This window comes from Amphiura filiformis, chromosome 2, assembly GCF_039555335.1.
Source record: "Amphiura filiformis chromosome 2, Afil_fr2py, whole genome shotgun sequence".
NCBI classification, from domain to species: Eukaryota; Metazoa; Echinodermata; class Ophiuroidea; order Amphilepidida; family Amphiuridae; genus Amphiura; species Amphiura filiformis.
Genome location: NC_092629.1, coordinates 92,069,696 through 92,091,499, shown reverse-complemented (window position 1 = coordinate 92,091,499; position 21,804 = coordinate 92,069,696). Strand labels below are relative to the sequence as shown.

The 21,804-nt window shown below is 35.9% G+C and overlaps 1 protein-coding gene across 1 annotated transcript; it reads right to left on the bottom strand.

Annotated features, from left to right (window-relative positions):
* Positions 1-2,817: 2,817 nt before the first annotated feature.
* On the bottom strand, positions 2,818-21,799 carry LOC140146829 (NADH dehydrogenase [ubiquinone] 1 beta subcomplex subunit 9-like). Its single transcript, XM_072168708.1, has 4 exons — positions 21,653-21,799; positions 20,631-20,773; positions 18,030-18,085; positions 2,818-5,926 (listed from the first exon to the last, which is right to left on the bottom strand). Exons 1-4 carry the CDS (start codon positions 21,751-21,753, stop codon positions 5,771-5,773), a joined length of 456 nt encoding a protein of 151 aa, XP_072024809.1. The 5' UTR covers positions 21,754-21,799; the 3' UTR covers positions 2,818-5,770.
* Between the last annotated feature and the right edge of the window lie 5 nt (positions 21,800-21,804).

Here is a 21,804-nt window from a genome sequence, read left to right as displayed (position 1 = left end):
GAAATCTATAACCACCCATCCACCTGACATTTTAGGCAGCAGTTTGCTCCTGGGACGACAGGAATATGCTGAATTCTAAAAGTAATGCTTGAATAAATTCTGTCATTATGCAGTTATTGTCCTCTTCCCTATACTTAATACAGAGCCCGCACAGTACATCGTGACCTCCCAATTTACACTGCGTAGATCCATGTGTTATAGGTATGGGGGAGTTACTAGTTAGCGTTGTCAGTGAAAAATGGTATGCTCAAATTACTGGAATTCTCACATAATCTAGGAAATCTACTTTTTAAAGACACCTGTAATTTTCATAAAAAATATTATTCAGCAGATTAGCGAAGGGTTACATGTATGAGACGATGTCAGAGCAATCTTTCTCAGAAAAGCGTTCAAATTACATGTCAAATTCGCCTCAAAGTACCGCTATATTCATCAGGTCGTATATAGAAGCAAAACGCCTTGACCAAAAACCTTTTTCTTCAGGTAAATAAATAATAATAAATTTTGGATTTATACGCCCACTATATCCTTATATGGTATGTGAAAAAGAAATATGATTGGATGGTGGGAATATATGCGAAGGATGTCATTATGTAAATGACTTTCCAGGCGAATTACCTGAGTTAGTGGATGTCATCACCATTCATCGTATTACACACAGCGTGCATGATTATCGATCAATTTTCTCATTACGTTTCACTACCTGGAGAGAATTGATCAAAATTGAATTCCCTCCTGAGGTTCAGTATCTGTCAATGAGTTGACCAGATTACAAGGATGTCATTAGAGCTAGAGGCAGTATATAACACAAATGGGTCAATGAGTTACATAAAAATGACCTTGTGTGGTATTTAGTTCCCAGGATGTGAGTTTTGCCTGAGGCAATTTGTGGTTAAATGTTCATCCCTCACTACAAGAGTTATTATCGTCGATTTGGTTAAAAAGGGGGTGAGACATGATCAAATCTCTCCAGGTAACAAAACGTAATGTCCTCTCTTTTTTCGCCGTTGTGATGGCAGCCGGGAAATATTTTTTACTTTTCTCCCTACCCACCAATTTTACAATATATAATTTTGCCCTCCTCTCCTATCTATTTTGTATTGTTTCCTCTGATCACCTGCACACTTATACTTTTGATGCTATGGATAGCTATTTCAGGGGTGTGATTCAAAGCTTGTGAAATATCCTATAAGTAGTAGAAAATACTGAAACACAGTGTGAAATTGGGCTAAAATGCTGCCAAATTTTGGCCAAAAAATCCAGGATATCAGGAAAAATCTTGGAAGATTCACATCCCTGCTACTTTTAGGGGCTGTGCAATAATTATGTGTACCCTGGGGTGGTGAATTCTCAAAATGGTCTGCCAAAATTGCTTGCCCCCACCCCTTTGGCTGTGTCAAAAAATCTTTGCCCCCTATATAGAATAGGTCCTTTTGACATGCCAAAAAACCTTTGCCCCCCCTTTTGACATGCCAAAAGTCTTTGTCCCCCCCCCCCTCTTTACACCTGTAAGATTTTGAAGAACCCTTATTTAAAACCTTAAACATTGCGAGCGAAATGTTGCATATTTGAACATGTTCCTGTTTTCCTACACCTTTTAAGGCATAATAAAGAAATGGTGCCTAAAATATCTCTGCCAAAAATTGCTTGCCCCCCTTTTCGATGTGCCAAAATTGCTCAACCCCCCTTTGACCTGCCAAAAAATATTTGCCCCCCCCCCCTATAATTCACCACCCGGGGTACACATAATTATTGCACCACCCCTTGTTTGAGCTTGAGTTTATTGGAAACATGGATGCAGCAATGGACAGTTATGAAATGTTTTATGAGTTTACAGCAAAGATTTTCTTCTATTTAGCTTTGAATGAAATTTACACACAGATAGTAATAAAAAACCCATTAAAATTATCCCGGGGGGTCACTCTCACACAAAAGTGCCTCCCACCCGTGTCCGAACACCTCTGAAATGCACCCTTAATGGCGAATTTTCACATAACCAAATTGCACCCCTTAATGGCGAAATACATGCAAAATCCTAGTACCCTAAATTGCGTAGCACATGCAAAATCCATACCCTAAATGGCGTCAACTGAGAAATATATATATTGATACCCTAAATGGCGTAAACAGGGAAATTAACTAATTTGATACCCAAGGTGTCTTTTTGATGTTGCAGACATATAGATAATGAAGAAAATATGCTCAAAAGTAACAAGAATCAGTAATAATATTACTAACCCTAAACGTCTGAAAAAGGACCCCTAAATGGTAATGCCTTCTGAAAAAGTACCCCTTTTTCAAAAAGACGTCGACGTCGCTGTGTGGTGAAAAACATACCCTTTTAGATGTTTTTCTTGGACACGGGTGCATAACAAGTCAAGTAGTGAGTGACCCACCCAAGAAACTAAAATCTAAAAAAAAATTTTTGAAAAGGGGCGACCCTGATTTTGGCCAATTTTTGGTCGGTCGGTGGAGGGCAAGCAAACAAATTTTTTTGGCCTAATCCGGAGGTACATTATTTGGCCCCAACAAGGGACACTCAAACATGGTCGAGTTGGCTCTCTTTGGGCGTTATCACAATCTCTTTGATTTTGGACAGAAAATCTATTAAAGTCTCTTTAATATTCCAACAATTGGCTATTCCATTTAAAATTAATACACCCCATGAGGGTTACCCAAATGGGTACTCAATTTGAAATCTACACCCCTGTGTGGGAGATTAAAGTCACATCTTCCATAGGGGGTGTGTGGATTTCAAATAGAATAGCCCACCTGGATACAGACAGACACATAAAGACTTCAGAGGTGTACACTTCATTCGTTAAACTTTAAATCTTTTATTTCATCACACTTTTTATGTTACTTGTAAACTAGGATGATAATAATGGTAACCTGGTTGTGTTTGGTATAAATTGCAACCAGAGCTGTAGCCAGGGAGATGCACCCCATGCCAATCTGGAAAAAGGTCCACTTTTTTTCTTCAAGAGCATTGAAAATCAGCCATTTTATTAAAGGACAAATTCACAAAAGGTCTGCTTTTTTTCATTTTTTTTTTTAAAGATGAGCCCTTTTTTGCATGGAAAATTCACTTTTTATCTCCCTCCAGCCCCAGTGAATCCTGGCTATAAGTCTGATTGCAATTACATCTAGTTTGGTCATGTTTTACAAGAATTCTACCAAGAATCAACTCATCTCTGACCAGAAAATGTGTAGATTTTTACAGTTATGGCCAATCCCAATTATAGAGAAGGATAATAATTATTTGGACTCCCTTTGTCGTCCTGTTTGATATAAAATTGGATCGGTTGAGCCCATATTTATTGGTCGGGCTATGAGTTTAAAAATATTGGACAAGACTTAGTCGAGTCCAATATTTTACAACTCATAGCGAAACCAATAAATATTGGGCGTAAAGCATCCAATTTTATCATTATTATGTTTTGGATCCAATATTATCACAACTTGGATCCATCAAAACATAATAATGGTGTTTATTGGTGCAATAACTGGCAGGGTTTTCAGGTATTCAGGTTCTTACCAACAACCCATGGAAACTACAAAAACAACTGCATCAAATTTTACGATAAATATGCGTTAGTGACTTTGTGTCACTCCGAGTAAGTTGTGCCATGACAGATTGTACCTAGGCCTAAAAAAGTTTGTACTGCCCTAAAAGTTTCAAAGTAAGGGTTGGTCGATCTGTAAAAAGTCTGGCTGGTAGCAACACCTGGGCTTATGACTATTAAGTATTGGTTACTAGTCTGACGAGTTAGGTTAAAAAAAATGTTGAAGGTACACCCCAGAATGTAAGGTTACACTGCATACATATTCATCATATCAGTCATGCTAATCTTTCTCTATAGGGTGATAAGGCATAAGAGCCAAACGTGTTTGAACTTTCAATCAGCTATGCATATGATATTTATAAATACCGCATCCATTTGGACACCATTGCATGCTGCCATTATGGCCAGGTGGCAGTATGTCTGGAGAGTTGACCTCTGGCACAGTGGTTGGTACCCAGTGATTTTAAATGGGAAGACAATTGACATGAACAATTTCAACTTGTCATCCAAAATTTGGTGTATTTGTCTCAACAAAAATCATTATAAAATGCTTTGTTCCTGGTAGAAAAGTTTTCCATAACATATTTAAGTTGCAGCATAACCCAATAACTTTGCACGAATCATTTTTGAGTAAATCCATGCACACCGACATGTGTCCTATTCGCTTCTCTGGAGTGGATGCTTTCATCTAGGTACTTTTGCTGGACAAATTGTATGTAGTGGCTGTGCCCTTTATATATCCCGAGTAATATAATTTATAAATATCATATCCATAGCTGTCAATTGAGCATCGATACTTGTTGACCTTTATTAGTTTTAAAATATCAATTACTTGAATGCTGTTACTTGTGAAACATGGAAGTTGACTTGACCAATACAATTTAACCAGTAATTCTGATTAATTAGTTGATAGTTCATTAATAACGACTATCAATGCAGCACCAACAGTCGATCCTAAGATCAAACAAGTTTGGCTCATGTGCCTAATACAATTGGTGTATTTCTTCATCTCATTTTGTTTAATTCAATCAATATAATACACACTGCAGAAAACACATGACTACACACATGCTGGACAGGTGTCTTCTTTGCACGTTGAACAAAAGTGTTGAGATTTTATGGCACTGTGGATATTTTTCTACCTCCGATAACAGATTAAAATAGTTCAATAGCAATGGATGTTCTTTCCATACAGCAGTTCACCAGCACTAGTCCAGTGTATGTTTCCAATCTGTTAACCCCATGGGCCCTACTGACCAAATTATCATCTTCTAAGAAGTATTTTGATTGGTTGCAAGGAGGACTATATCATGTATTGAGCCAATCAGAGATATGGTAAGAATAGACAGTAGGAATGTGGGAATTAAGCTTAAAAGGCTAAGCGATCTAAAACCTCAATTTTGTTTTGATTATATCGTTTTCTACCAATCAGGCTCAGTAAGAAAATCACACAAGAAAGTAACTAGCCTTTTTGGAAGACCACAACTCAAAATATTTTTTCATCACTCAAATTTTTTCAAACTAAAATAGCAAATAAGTCCTATTACTTTTTTACTAATTTGTCAATAGTGCCAAAACCATTGCCATGTCACATGGCTATTTTAATGGAAAGAGCTGCATATCCAAAACAGATCCAATTCCAAATATTTGAAATCTACACACCCTGTGTGGAAGATTAAGGTCATGTCTTATAGGGGTGTATGGATTTCAAATGGGTTTACCTGATTGGGTGACTCTATTTGAAATCTACACTCCCTGTGTGGGAGATTAACATCATGTCTTCCACAGGGGGTGTATGGATTTCAAATGGGGTTACCTGAATGGGTGACTGTATTTGAAATCTATACCCCCTGTGTGGAAGATTAAGGTTATGTCTTCCATAGGGGGTGTATGGATTTCAAATGGGTTTACCTGAATGGGAGACTCCATTTGATATCTATACCCCCTGTGTGGGAGATTAAGGTCATGTCTTCCATAGGGGGTGTATGGATTTCAACTCAACTGGCATAGCTCATTGAACCTTTTGAGAATAAACCTCTTACTCTCAGTCGCAGTCAGGTAAACCATACATAAAGAACTATGGGTCAATTCTACTCTTGTTTATAGAGGATAGAAAAAGAAATCAACAGTGCCATCCAAATCAATCTCACACTTTTGATATGGCAATAAAATATAATAATTCACTATACAGTTCAAACGCAACATCACGAGCCAAGCTTCTTGCCAGCGCCCTCTAGCAACGCTTTTTCTTCAGCTACGAGCTCATTCCACCTTGCAGTCTCATCTGCAACTCGTTTCTCTCGTCTGGCGAAGTAGTATGGGTATTGGGCCTTTTCTCTCGGATGATACATGTCTAATACCTGTGAAAAAAGAAAGTTATGATGAGAAAATAAATAATGTAAGAATTTAGCATGTATGTAGTTACTCCATTTCCGGAGGTTCTGCGCCCGAGCGCAAAACCTCCAAAACCGGAGGTTCTGCGTATAACGTGCGCAGAAACTCCGTTTTTGGAGGTTTTGCGCATGGACGACAGTGACTATTATTATAGTTAATAAACCACCACAGCGTGCGCAAAACCTCCAAAATCGGAGTTTCTGCGCCCGTCGCAAAACCTCCGATATTGGAGTTTTTGCGTATCAAAACTAACATTATAATAAATGTTTAAACATGCTTAACTTCATTACTTTTAGTATACGCAAAACCTCCAAAATCGGAGTTTTTGCGCCCGTCGCAAAACCTCCGATATTGGAGTTTTTGCGTATCAAAACTAATATTATAATAAATGTTTAAACATGCTTAACTTCATTACTTTTAGTATACGCAAAACCTCCAAAATCGGAGTTTTTAGCGCCCGTCGCAAAACCTCCGATATTGGAGTTTTTGCGTATCAAAACTAATATTATAATAAATGTTTGAACATGCTTAATCTTAATTACTTTTACTATACGCAAAAACTCCAAAATCGGAGTTTTTGCGCCCGTCGCAAAACCTCCGATATTGGAGTTTTTGCGTATCAAAACTAATATTATAATAAATGTTTAAACATACTTAACTTAATTACTTTTAGTATACGCAAAACCTCCAAAATCGGAGTTTTTGCGCCCGTCGCAAAACCTCCGATATTGGAGTTTTTGCGTATCAAAACTAATATTATAATAAATGTTTAAACATGCTTAACTTCATTACTTTTAGTATACGCAAAACCTCCAAAATCGGAGTTCTTGCGCCCGTCGCAAAACCTCCGATATTGGAGTTTTTGCGTATCAAAACTAATATTATAATAAATGTTTAAACATACTTAACTTCATTACTTTTAGTATACGCAAAACCTCAAAAATCGGAGTTTTTGCGCCCGTCGCAAAACCTCCGATATTGGAGTTTTTGCGTATCAAAACTAACATTATAATAAATGTTTAAACATGCTTAACTTCATTACTTTTAGTATACGCAAAACCTCCAAAATCGGAGTTTTTGCGCCCGTCGCAAAACCTCCGATATTGGAGTTTTTGCGTATCAAAACTAATATTATAATAAATGTTTAAACATGCTTAACTTCATTACTTTTAGTATACGCAAAACCTCCAAAATCGGAGTTTTTAGCCCGTCGCAAAACCTCCGATATTGGAGTTTTTGCGTATCAAAACTAATATTATAATAAATGTTTAAACATGCTTAATCTTAATTACTTTTACTATACGCAAAAACTCCAAAATCGGAGTTTTTAGCCGGTCGCAAAACCTCCGATATTGGAGTTTTTGCGTATCAAAACTAATATTATAATAAATGTTTAAACATGCTTAACTTCATTACTTTTAGTATACGCAAAACCTCCAAAATCGGAGTTTTTGCGCCCGTCGCAAAACCTCCGATATTGGAGTTTTTGCGTATCAAAACTAATATTATAATAAATGTTTAAACATACTTAACTTCATTACTTTTAGTATACGCAAATCCTCCAAAATCGGATTTTTTGCACCCAGCGCAATTCCTCCGATATTGGAGTTTTTGCGTATCAAAACTAATATTATAATAAATGTTTAAACATGCTTAACTTCATTACTTTTAGTATACGCAAAACCTCCAAAATCGGAGTTTTTGCGCCCGTCGCAAAACCTCCGATATTGGAGTTTTTGCGTATCAAAACTAACATTATAATAAATGTTTAAACATGCTTAACTTCATTACTTTTAGTATACGCAAAACCTCCAAAATCGGAGTTTTTGCCCGTCGCAAAACCTCCGATATTGGAGTTTTTGCGTATCAAAACTAATATTATAATAAATGTTTAAACATGCTTAACTTCATTACTTTTAGTATACGCAAAACCTCCAAACTCGGAGTTTTTGCGATCTTCGCAAAACCTCCGATATTGGAGTTTTTGCGTATCAAAACTAATATTATAATAAATGTTTAAACATGCTTAATCTTAATTACTTTTACTATACGCAAAAACTCCAAAATCGGAGTTTTTGCGCCGGTCGCAAAACCTCCGATATTGGAGTTTTTGCGTATCAAAACTAATATTATAATAAATGTTTAAACATGCTTAACTTCATTACTTTTAGTATACGCAAAACCTCCAAAATCGGAGTTTTTGCGCCCGTCGCAAAACCTCCGATATTGGAGTTTTTGCGTATCAAAACTAATATTATAATAAATGTTTAAACATACTTAACTTCATTACTTTTAGTATACGCAAAACCTCAAAATCGGAGTTTTTAGCGCCCGTCGCAAAACCTCCGATATTGGAGTTTTGCGTATCAAAACTAACATTATAATAAATGTTTAAACATGCTTAACTTCATTACTTTTAGTATACGCAAAACCTCCAAAATCGGAGTTTTTGCGCCCGTCGCAAAACCTCCGATATTGGAGTTTTTGCGTATCAAAACTAATATTATAATAAATGTTTAAACATGCTTAACTTCATTACTTTTAGTATACGCAACACCTCCAAAATCGGAGTTTTTGCGCCCGTCGCAAAACCTCCGATATTGGAGTTTTTGCGTATCAAAACTAATATTATAATAAATGTTTAAACATGCTTAACTTCATTACTTTTAGTATACGCAAAACCTCCAAAATCGGAGTTTTTGTGCCCGTCGCAAAACCTCCGATATTGGAGTTTTTGCGTATCAAAACTAATATTATAATAAATGTTTAAACATGCTTAATCTTAATTACTTTTACTATACGCAAAAACTCCAAAATCGGAGTTTTTGCGCCGGTCGTAAAACCTCCGATATTGGAGTTTTTGCGTATCAAAACTAATATTATAATAAATGTTTAAACATACTTAACTTCATTACTTTTAGTATACGCAAAACCTCAAAAATCGGAGTTTTTGTGCCCGTCGCAAAACCTCCGATATTGGAGTTTTTGCGTATCAAAACTAATGTTATAAAAATTGTTTAAACATGCTTAATCTTAATTACTTTTAGTATACGCAAAACCTCCAAAATCGGAGTTTTTGCGCCCGTCGCAAAACCTCCGATATTGGAGTTTTTGCGTATCAAAACTAATATTATAATAAATGTTTAAACATGCTTAACTTCATTACTTTTAGTATACGCAAAACCTCCAAAATCGGAGTTTTTGCGCCCGTCGCAAAACCTCCGATATTGGAGTTTTTGCGTATCAAAACTAATATTATAATAAATGTTTAAACATACTTAACTTCATTACTTTTAGTATACGCAAAACCTCAAAAATCGGAGTTTTTGCGCCCGTCGCAAAACCTCCGATATTGGAGTTTTTGCGTATCAAAACTAACATTATAATAAATGTTTAAACATGCTTAACTTCATTACTTTTAGTATACGCAAAACCTCCAAAATCGGAGTTTTTGCGCCCGTCGCAAAACCTCCGATATTGGAGTTTTTGCGTATCAAAACTAATATTATAATAAATGTTTAAACATGCTTAACTTCATTACTTTTAGTATACGCAAAACCTCCAAAATCGGAGTTTTTGCGCCCGTCGCAAAACCTCCGATATTGGAGTTTTTGCGTATCAAAACTAATATTATAATAAATGTTTAAACATGCTTAATCTTAATTACTTTTACTATACGCAAAAACTCCAAAATCGGAGTTTTTGCGCCGGTCGCAAAACCTCCGATATTGGAGTTTTTGCGTATCAAAACTAATATTATAATAAATGTTTAAACATACTTAACTTCATTACTTTTAGTATACGCAAAACCTCAAAAATCGGAGTTTTTGTGCCCGTCGCAAAACCTCCGATATTGGAGTTTTTGCGTATCAAAACTAATGTTATAAAAATTGTTTAAACATGCTTAATCTTAATTACTTTTAGTATACGCAAAACCTCCAAAATCGGAGTTTTTGCGCCCGTCGCAAAACCTCCGATATTGGAGTTTTGCGTATCAAAACTAATATTATAATAAATGTTTAAACATGCTTAACTTCATTACTTTTAGTATACGCAAAACCTCCAAAATCGGAGTTTTTGCGCCCGTCGCAAAACCTCCGATATTGGAGTTTTTGCGTATCAAAACTAATATTATAATAAATGTTTAAACATGCTTAACTTCATTACTTTTAGTATACGCAAAACCTCCAAAATCGGAGTTTTTGCGCCCGTCGCAAAACCTCCGATATTGGAGTTTTTGCGTATCAAAACTAATATTATAAAATTGTTTAAACATGCTTAATCTTAATTACTTTTACTATACGCAAAAACTCCAAAATCGGAGTTTTTGCGTTATAAAAATTGTTTAAACTTGCTTAATTTCATTACTTTTAGTAGTAGTATACGCAAAAACTCCAAAATCGGAAAACCTCCATTTTTTTAAATTGACCCCTTGAAACGTCGATAATGTATTCAAGTCATTACAATTGAGAAATCTTTTGTCGGTATATGTGATGCAACCTCATTGAAACCTCAATAATATATTCAAGTCATTGCAATTGGGACATCATTTGTCAATATACGTGTGATCTGCCGACAATAAACACCGCTAATGAGTTTCCTATTCACCTTGGCTTATCTTATATGGAGAGTAAGACGCTCTTTATGGGATTAGCTTATAAGACGCTCTTTATGGCAACAATTATTCCTACTTTACCCAAGGTTATTTAGGACATGGAAGAAAGAGATGAGAAGGAACCACAACGACTTCGATCGGCCAAGTTTTAATCCGCTTATCTATTGACGCATTAAAAGAACTTTTTCGATGAAAAATAGATGCAAAATGTTCTTAAATAATGTACAATGTTCCGGTTGAGTCCGGTACATGAAACCTGTTTAATTTAATAGTTTATATGTGTATAATCGTAACTAGCTAACTCGTTTCAGTGCCAAAGACTGCCAACTCTGAGAAAAAAAGTCATCAAAGTTCGGGAAAATTGGGCGAAATGGAAGAAAAAGATGTAGGCCATCAATGACCGATGATCACGTCACCAGAAAAAATCCTATAGAGTGCTTGCACGGAAGGTCATTAGTTCAAATCATCCTTCAGACACGCTCCAGAAGACATGCAAATACATGGAGTACAATACCAATCACCTATTTAACGCGGGGTATTGATCAAAGTAAATCCTCATGAATAACAATGTCAATTAAATGTCGGTAAAGGGAGTGGACAAAGTGAATGCGTTCGTTGTGGTTCCTTCTTATCTCTTTCTTCCATGTTTAGGATAAGCCAAAGTTTATCGACGTTCTTTTGAACTAGTCATTCATGCAGCACTTTTAAGTTTCATGAAAGTTTTTGGCAAATATAAAAAGAAAGGGGAAATATTGTTAAGATTTCACCAAAAAAATAATGATAAAATAAAGGATAATAAAACATATTTCAAGTTGAATTAAATGGTGGATTTGCGTATCCACACGAATAGCATAATAATATTTAAACTTCCGAAATGTAGTACTTTTAAACATGCTTAATCTTAATTACTTTTAGTATACGCAAAAACTCCAAAATCGGAGTTTTTGCGCCCGTCGCAAAACCTCCGATATTGGAGTTTTTGCGCATCAAAACTAATATCTATAATAAATTACTGAGTTTTTCGAGTTGGTAAGGCTAAAAACTTCTACGTTTTACATTATTTCGGAAAACGGATTTTTGCGTTGCGTAGAGTAAAGTTGTCCGCACCCCAATAAAACGTCCAATTTTGTTTTTGTTTACGTTAAGGGTGTCAAATTATGTTAATTAGTTTCAAAGGCACTAGCAGGGCACTTGCATGCTAAAAATTTTCACGCCAACACAATAGACTAATGTTGACATAGCCCGGAATAGCCCGAAATTGGCCTTCTGTCCTGGCATTTTTGTGAAGATACTATGCCTGTAGTCTGGATGGTCATTGAATTACCTATTATACAATCACATAGTATATAGGACTGTATGAACACCTAATTAGTCACACATCAATGAAGTAAACATTTACTCAAAAGGATGAACTCAAAAGGATGAAATGTCCTTTTTGGAAGATTGTCAACATCTCATAATGTCCTTTTTGTAGGTCAAGATTGCCATCATGAACATCTCATACCTGTAAGGGACTATTTGCCTCTCAAACCACTGAATTATATTTACATGAATAGGCCTGCTCTGCTCTTTGTGGTCATGCTATGTTATCAACATTGCATGATCATAAATAACCTTGGGTAAAGTAGGAATAATTGTTGCCATAAAGAGCGTCTTATAAGCTAATCCCATAAAGAGCGTCTTACTCTCCTATAAGATAAGCCAAGGTGAATAGGAAACTCATTAGCGGTGTTTATTGTCGGCAGATCACACGTATATTGACAAATGATGTCCCAATTCATGACTTGAATAATATATTATTGAGGTTTCAATGAGGTTGCATCACATATACCGACAAAAGATTTCTCAATTGTAATGACTTGAATACATTATCGACGTTTCAAGGGGTCCGATATATTCAATTAAAAAAAATGGAGGTTTTCCGATTTTGGAGTTTTTGCGTATACTATTACTAAAAGTAATTAAGATTAAGCATGTTTAAACAATTTTATAACATTAGTTTTGATACGCAAAAACTCCAATATCGGAGGTTTTGCGGACGGGCGCAAAAACTCCGATTTTTGAGGTTTTGCGTATACTAAAAGTAATGAAGTTAAGTATGTTTAAACATTTATTATAATATTAGTTTTGATACGCAAAACTCCAATATCGGAGGTTTTAGACCGGCGCAAAAACTCCGATTTTGGAGTTTTTGCGTATACTAAAAGTAATGAAGTTAAGCATGTTTAAACATTTATTATAATATTAGTTTTGATACGCAAAGGCAACAATATCGGAGGCGGTGCGCCGGGCGCAAAAACTCCCGATTTAGGAGGTTTTGCGTATACTAAAAGTAATGAAGTTAAGTATGTTTAAACATTTATTATAATATTAGTTTTGATACGCAAAACTCCAATCTCGGAGGTTTTGCGACGGGCGCAAAAACTCAGATTTTGGAGGTTTTGCGTATACTAAAAGTAATGAAGTTAAGCATGTTTAAACATTTATTATAATATTAGTTTTGATACGCAAAAACCCCAATATCGGATGTTTTGCGACCGCCGCAAAAACTACGATTTTGGAGTTTTTGCGTATAGTAAAAGTAATTAAGATTAAGCATGTTTAAACATTTATTATAATATTAGTCTTGATACGCAAATTCTCCAATATCGGAGGTTTTGCGACGGGCGCAAAAACTCCGATTTTGGAGGTTTTGCGTATACTAAAAGTAATGAAGTTAAGCATGTTTAAACATTTATTATAATATTAGTTTTGATACGCAAAAAAAAAACTCCAATATCGGAGGTTTTGCGACGGGCGCAAAAACTCTGATTTTGGAGGTTTTGCGTATACTAAAAGTAATGAAGTTAAGCATGTTTAAACATTTATTATAATATTAGTTTTGATACGCAAAAACTCCAATATCGGAGGTTTTGCGACGGGCGCAAAAACTCCGATTTTGGAGGTTTTGCGTATACTAAAAGTAATGAAGTTAAGCATGTTTAAACATTTATTATAATACTAGGCGGTTACCCGTATTTCTTGGCTGTCATGGTTATTGGCTTTTGCAGATCTTAAAATCAGGGTGTGTCCTTTGGCTGGGATCACTGTCCTCACAGATGAGCTCAATTGCAGCTTTTTGCAATTTGACCTGACTTTCGCTCTCAAATCTGAGCTTACTTGGCCAAAAGTTACACCCACCCACCAAGTTTCATGAGCAATTTGAATTTTTTATGTTTTTTGACCTATGACCTCTCAACTGTAGGTCTGACAAAAAGGTCGCCATGGAAACTTTTGTTTGTTAGTCCAAGGTCCACCCACCCACCAAGTTTGAGCTCCATAGAGGCAATTTGAAATTTTTACCTTTTTTGACCTATGACCTCTTCACCGTAGGTCTAAAGAAAAGGTCACCGTGGAAACTTTTGTTTGTTAGTCCAAGGTCCACCCACCCACCAAGTTTGAGCTATATAGGGCCTAGTGGCAATTTGAAATTTTTACCTTTTTTTGACCTATGACCTCTTAACCGTAGGTCTGACGAAAAGGTCACTGTGGAAACTATTATTTGTTTGTCCAAGGTCCACCCACCCACCAAGTTTGAGCTCTATAGGGGCAATTTGAAATGTTTACCTTTCTTGACCTTTGACCTCTTAACCGTAGGTCTGACGAAAAGGTCACCGTGGAAACTTTTGTTTGAGAGTCCAAGGTCAACACATTGGCATGGCTAGATTTGCCATTTAAAGTGTTTGAAATCAGACTTCAATTGAACTTGACCCCGGCCTTGACCTTTGACCTTAAGAAATATAAACTCGTTCTTTCTCATACCAAGCTGCACCCACCCACCAAGTTTGAGGAACGTGCGACCCCTAGTCTCCGAGAAAATATGCGGACAGACACACAGATAGACAGATAGACGATGCGTATTATTATATAGATTAGTTTTGATACGCAAAAACTCCAATATCGGAGGTTTTGCGACGGGCGCAAAAACTCCGATTTTGGAGGTTTTGCGTATACTAAAAGTAATGAAGTTAAGCATGTTTAAACATTTATTATAGTATTAGTTTTGATACGCAAAAACTCCAATATCGGAGGTTTTAGGACGGGCGCAAAAACTCCGATTTTGGAGGTTTTGCGTATACTAAAAGTAATGAAGTTAAGCATGTTTAAACATTTATTATAATATTAGTTTTGATACGCAAAAACTCCAATATCGGAGGTATTGCGACGGGCGCAAAAACTCCGATTTTGGAGGTTTTGCGTATCTAAAAGTAATGAAGTTAAGCATGTTTAAACATTTATTATAGTATTAGTTTTGATACGCAAAAACTCCAATATCGGAGGTTTTGCGACGGGCGCAAAAACTCCGATTTTGGAGGTTTTGCGTATACTAAAAGTAATGAAGTTAAGCATGTTTAAACATTTATTATAATATTAGTTTTGATACGCAAAAACTCCAATATCGGAGGTTTTGCGACGGGCGCAAAAACTCCGATTTTGGAGGTTTTGCGTATACTAAAAGTAATGAAGTTAAGCATGTTTAAACATTTATTATAGTATTAGTTTTGATACGCAAAAACTCCAATATCGGAGGTTTTGCGACGGGCGCAAAAACTCCGATTTTGGAGGTTTTGCGTATACTAAAAGTAATGAAGTTAAGCATGTTTAAACATTTATTATAATATTAGTTTTGATACGCAAAAACTCCAATATCGGAGGTTTTGCGACGGGCGCAAAAACTCCGATTTTGGAGGTTTTGCGTATACTAAAAGTAATGAAGTTAAGCATGTTTAAACATTTATTATAATGTTAGTTTTGATACGCAAAAACTCCAATATCGGAGGTTTTGCGACGGGCGCAGAAACTCCGATTTTGGAGGTTTTGCGCACGCTGTGGTGGTTTATCTTAATACTAATTATAGAGAGTTTGTCCGTCTGTCCGCGCGCTATCGCGTGCGCGCGGAGCTATCGCGTGCTCGCGAGCGCGTACGCGGATTATCAACGGGCGTGTGCGCGGAGTTCCGAGGGCGCAATGCGGGTATCGCAGATTACAGTGTGCATGTGACTAATTTACAGGTGCATCTCATCGGACCAGAACCAGGTAAGGCATAGCCCATTATATTGATCACTATTAAGAGACGCAGGCCTATATCATAGTAGTTTAAAAGGTCAGAGCGGGTATATGGGTAACGGGTGTTTGGTAATTAGAGATAGGCCTATAATGAGAACCACCCAACCCGAGAACCGCGAAATCTAGTTAACTATAATAATAGTCACTGTCGTCCATGCGCAAAACCTCCAAAAACGGAGTTTCTGCGCACGTTATACGCAGAACCTCCGGTTTTGGAGGTTTTGCGCTCGGGCGCAGAACCTCCGGAAATGGAGTAACTTCATACCTCAATTTAGTCATGATAACAATAATATAGTGACAAGGCACATATCCACTCAATTAAGAGTGCTCAAGGCACTAAAACAAAAAACAAACAAAAACTAGAAGCAAAATCATCAAGGAAAATAACTTCAGAATTACAGAATGTCTCTGACATACGATGAGTTTTTAACAACTTTTTAAACACAGTAACATTTTTAGCAGTTCTAATATAAATAGGCAGTTCATTCCATAGACGTGGAGCTGCGATTGCATATGATCTGTCACCCCATGATTGGATTTTGCTTCTTGAAGAATTTGGATGTGTTTCCAGATCGAAGAGTACAAGTGGGAACATAATTTGAAAGTTCAGATAACCAAAAAAAATTATGGTTTTACTTATTAAGGGATCTGGAATGAGCGTTTTGAGCGTTTCGACAGTATTTTTTGTGGGACATGAGAGCACATCAGACATATCGAATTGCATTCTGAATACGAAAAATGTCTTTCTGATATCAAATAATTTTCATTTTTTGAAATTCACGATATAATACAAATTTTATGACAAATTATTAAAATTTGATATTTTCACATTTTGATATATATAACAGTCCTCGAAGTAAATTTTATAAATCTAATAACATATTCTTAAAGTGTATGTAGCTGGGAGGAAAAGCCGAAGATCAATTGAAAATTTTGACCTTTCATATTGAAAATATGGATTTTTTCCCAAAAAGACCTATGTTTTGGAAAAAAAATTCACATCTTCAATACGAAAGGTCAAAATTTTCAATTGATCGTCGGCTTTTCATTCCACCTACATACACTTTTAAGTATAAATATCAGATTTATAAAGTTTACTTCGAGTACTTGTTTTAAATATCAAAATATCAATTTTAATCATTTGCCATAAAATGTGTATTACATTGCAATTTCAAAAATCAAAATTATTTGATATCAGAAGGACATTCTTCGTATTCAGAATGCAATTCGATATGTCTAATGTGCTCTAATGTCCCACAATAAGTACTGTCCAAACGCTCATATCACAGCCCTTAATTACTTGGAAATTAATATAAAAGTTACGGACGTCGTTGGAAAACAGGCAGGCCAAAATCCAGTGAAAATCACGAAGGGTCCCGACTGACACAATCCTATCCTCGGATAGATTCCAGAACCCATACACCCACTATGGCAGCCTTAATCTCCCATGCACAGGGTGTAGATTTCAAATGTGGTCACCCATTTTAGTAACACCCCCTATAGAAGACACAACCTTAATCTCCCACACAGGGAGTGTGAATTTCAAATGGAGCCGCCCATTAAAATAAATAAATAATAAATGTTTGTATTTATACAGCGCCTTTCACATGTGAACATGTACCAAAGCGCTTTACATTTATTTCGCCGTCATTAGAATATGTCAGCTGCCATACAATGCCCAAGGCATGCTCATACCTTTAGGCGGTGCTCAATGGACAGTATTCATAACAGCTCCCCATTTCACACCTGGGTGGAGAGGAGTAATCTCACGCTTAATCGAGATAAAGTGCCTTACTCAAGGGCACAACACGATGGCGTCGCCGGGGCTCGAACCCGCAACCTTACGATTATGAGTCCTAGCCCGTTCCGCTCGGCCACCGTGCTCCCATTCAGGGTTGTCTGTTCCAAAATGGGTTATTCTAGTTGAAATTCATACATCCCCTGGAAGAAACAATCTTATCTTCCTAACAGGGAGTGTGAATTTCAAATGAGGTTACCTGAATGGGTGATTCAGTATCTAATCTACAACCCTGTATGTGCAATATGACAATTGACTTTTTTAAATTCCTATTACACCCCCTGTGCAATATGACAATTGACTTTTTTAAAATTTCTATTGATGGGGAAGAACAATTTGAGGCATATCACAACATGATGCAACAAATTTTACATTCACTTTGGCCCCATTATGACCTTCGTGGGAAGCATGGGGGCATAGAAAACATGGAACCAATTCTAGTTTTATCATTTGAGGTGTTAAGGATGCCAAACATAATTGGTGTCACTAATGTAGCAAGAAAAAATGCTAACTCAAATAGCACTACATAGCGCCACATACTATAACTTACAAATTCAGGGGATGGTATATCACGTTCATATCTGGTTCCACCGGGTGAGTCAATAACTGTTAAGAAAATATCAAATAAGTTGAAATTTACAATAGATGATAAAATAAAATTTAATAAGTAAATGGTCATGTTTTTTGAGGTGGGACCCAATTGTGTCACATCTTGCAATTTGTCAAAAATCAACTCCTTTTTTGTATTTCTGATTATATTTCAAAAAGTTTTCACCCAAACTAGTAAAAGTGTACATTTTTAGAAAGCATATATTGTCATGATTGCAAATCTGTAAAGTTTGAATGGATATACAGGGTGTACCAAAAAATATACAGGGTGATTCCATTGAAAAATACCGAAAAAATTAAATTTCTTTACCGCCCCAATATTTCTACATAGTATATTAAATTGGAAAATGAACTTGATATTTGGAATGTACACAGTTAGTCCTTTCATTAAATGTATAGTTTGCACTATTTTTGTTAAGCCCATTGTGTTATACAGGGTGTGAAAAAAGTTGTAAATTAATTTTTTAATTTATGTAAAATTTCCCTAAGTGCCATTAAATTTGGAAGATATATTCAAAATAGTTTACAGAATTGCTATAATATCAAATTTAAATATATCCAATTCCTATATAGGGTGTTCCAAAAATCAATATTCAGTGAATAATTAGTAACAAAGGTACATGTACAATACATGTACAATTAGCCTACATCAATTAACTATTTAACAATAACCAGAGATCAATATGTCATCAGATTAAATCCTTTGACTGTAATAATCTCCTTTTAGAAGATTTATTTCATATTTCAAAGATAAAACAATATTGAAATTTATTTCATATGCATGCATGCAAAATTACAGCCCATTGTATTGTATGACCCACATTCCACTGCATTAATTAAAAGCTTGTTAAATCCTTAATTACTAAGTTCATTAAGATTAACTAGGCAATTATAGTTATAGAAAGTTAAAAAATAAGATTAACATTATGCAAAATGCATTTTTACTTCTACTAGGCAACAAAGTGCATAAATTTTATTAATGAACATCAACTTCCCATTGGAATTACACAGAGCTCCTCCGCCTCGGCTCCTCCACTTCCGCACCACCCCTGACTAATTAACTTAATTAAGCTGTTGTAATTAATTAATACATTTGTTTAATTGTATTTGTTATTAATTCATTAGATTAATAATTTATCTTCAAAATAAGACCAAAACCATTTGTTCATGATGAATTTTAGCAAAAATATAGGAATAAGTAGACAAAATGATTTAGCAAAATGTGACAGCACCACCTTTTTTAGGGTCCCAGTATAAAAAACATGACCAAATGATGTTAGGCCAAGTAATAAACAACATGTATATCATCCAAACTTTCTCAAAATTTGTTGAGGGAGGCCCTTATTATTTGTTACTGTGTTATAAATTGGCCATTCATTTCTGTGTAAAATCGCAATTGCAAAGGCTTTGTCAACACAAGAATATCATAAAAAGTGGGAGGCCCCTAATATATTTGTTTTATCCCCCATAAGTCCTACCCTTAGGCGACGAAAAAAAGAAACCCTGTTCTACGGGCGGACGGACCTTTCAAGTAGGGTCGGTCGGTCGGCTTTTTTTTTTTTTTTTTTGAAATGACCCAAAAATAACCATAATCGGTAAATAATTTGCAAATTGAGAAAATACGAAAAAAAAAATTTTGTTCCTGAAATTTCCAAAATTTGGGTCGGCATTCATTTGTACAGGAAAAAAAATTTCCCCAATTTGTTCAAAATCTGGGTCGGTCGGGCCCGTAGAACAGGGTTTTCTTTTTTCGTCGCCTTAGCTTGAAGAAGTGTTTGCAATGTGTTATGATAACCATGAACTTCTGTACATGCTTTTGCCATTTCAGAAACGAAGTAAAGGAGCAAATAAGAAAAATAACAAAATTATTTGAAAATCTCAATAAAATCGGTGAGGGCAGCCTGCAGGGCAGGGATGATATACATGTAAATGTTATAAATTTATTTTACTTGGCCTTATGTGAATGAATCTGAAATGTTTTTGACATATTCACAAAAGGTTAGAAAAGGTTACCAGAAAACATTTAAATATTGGGTTATATTATGGGTATAGGGTATTAAACACTTTTATAACATTTCAAAAACATTTTTTTACACTTACTGCAAATATTCAAACATAATGGTATTGAAGTGTTGACAAATATTTGACAAAAATGTTTGCCATTTTTTTTTTACAATTTAACATTTTGAAAATATTATAAAAAGGTTGTTGTAGTGTTTGAAATGTTTTCATGACCTTTATATAACCCTACAATTAATGTTACTAAAACCTTTTTACCCAAAACCAAACTTGTTTTAAAAACGTTTTGTGTTTGCTGGGCAGATACAAGTCTACGACCTGCCCCCCCCCCAATTACAATGATCTGCCGTGTCTGGAGGATTGTAAACACTACGCTGAATGAAACGCGGTGTCGCAAGGTAAAAAAAAAATTAATTTAATATAAGCCAAGGTGTCATAAATCATTCTTACATTTGTATGGTTGTGGATGTTGTGAGGTGTACATGTCTATATATCTACATGTACATGTGTATATCATTCTTACATTTGTAAGGTTGTGGATGTTGCGATTCCCACCATTCATCTTCCCCTTCTTGTAAGAGCCGAGTTGCTACCCTCATATCAGTCTCATTTTTATGTTGATCGAAACGATCCCTCAAAAGTGCTGCCTGGTACATAAACTTCAACCTGAAATATATCAGAAAATTTTATACCGTACCATGGTACATTAAAAGTATTGTTACAGAAATATAAGTCAACGACTGGATTGAAATAAGGGACCGGGACCACAGGCAAGTTTTGCTAAGAACCAGGGGGCAATTTCTAATATTAATGAGGGGCATTTTTTTTTGTATTTAAATACCCTTACACTACGACAACCTCTGTCGGTCAACATTCACTAAAATTACACGCATAACTTGTACAGTTGTAAACGACAATGATTCAGTCTGATGATGAGTAACCCAATCATGAGTATAAACTCAGTTTTACACAATGACTAATTTACATCTAGGCACAAGAGGCAGTGTTCATGTACTGTTAGTGTTACGGTCGATCCTTCATGTAATTATTTCAATCCTAACTCAATTTTTTTAAACTTCCGTGGTCCGGGTACGATCGCGTAGAAGTGACAAGGTCGCCTACTACGCGCCGCGCAGAAGACCAATGGGTCAGCCGGGTTGTTATCAAGTGCATTGATCAGCCCATCACTGCCCATCAGCATGATTGTTTTATGCTTTTGTGTTTACGCTTGTGTGTACGCGATACGCACAGGCACGACCACAGAAGTTTTAAAAAAACAACTTTAGCGTGTACGCAGTGTATAAAGGTGCGTGTATACTTTCTTCTGTACCGCGCTATATTCACGTGTGTTTATCGCGGAGCCACTAGCGTTCACAGTGTTCCAGTTTGGCCAAGAATTACTTAATTTGATTGTAGTACAGGAGCAAAATTCTGCACCATTCCAAGCTCCCAAACTTGCATGTAAAGCCTCTGTCATGTCTGTGGCATAGAAGCCTCATAAAATTGAATTCTTTGGATTGCCTATTTACATATTTTGTATCATACCTATCTGCTCCGATCCATGATTCCAAATGACGGTAGCTTTTCTTGTACAAACGCAACACTCGTTGCGAGTGTGAGAGGAAACTGGTAGCCAAAGTAGCCATTTTTTTCCAGATTTTTTCAGTCGAAACGCCCTCTACCGACTCGGGATTTTT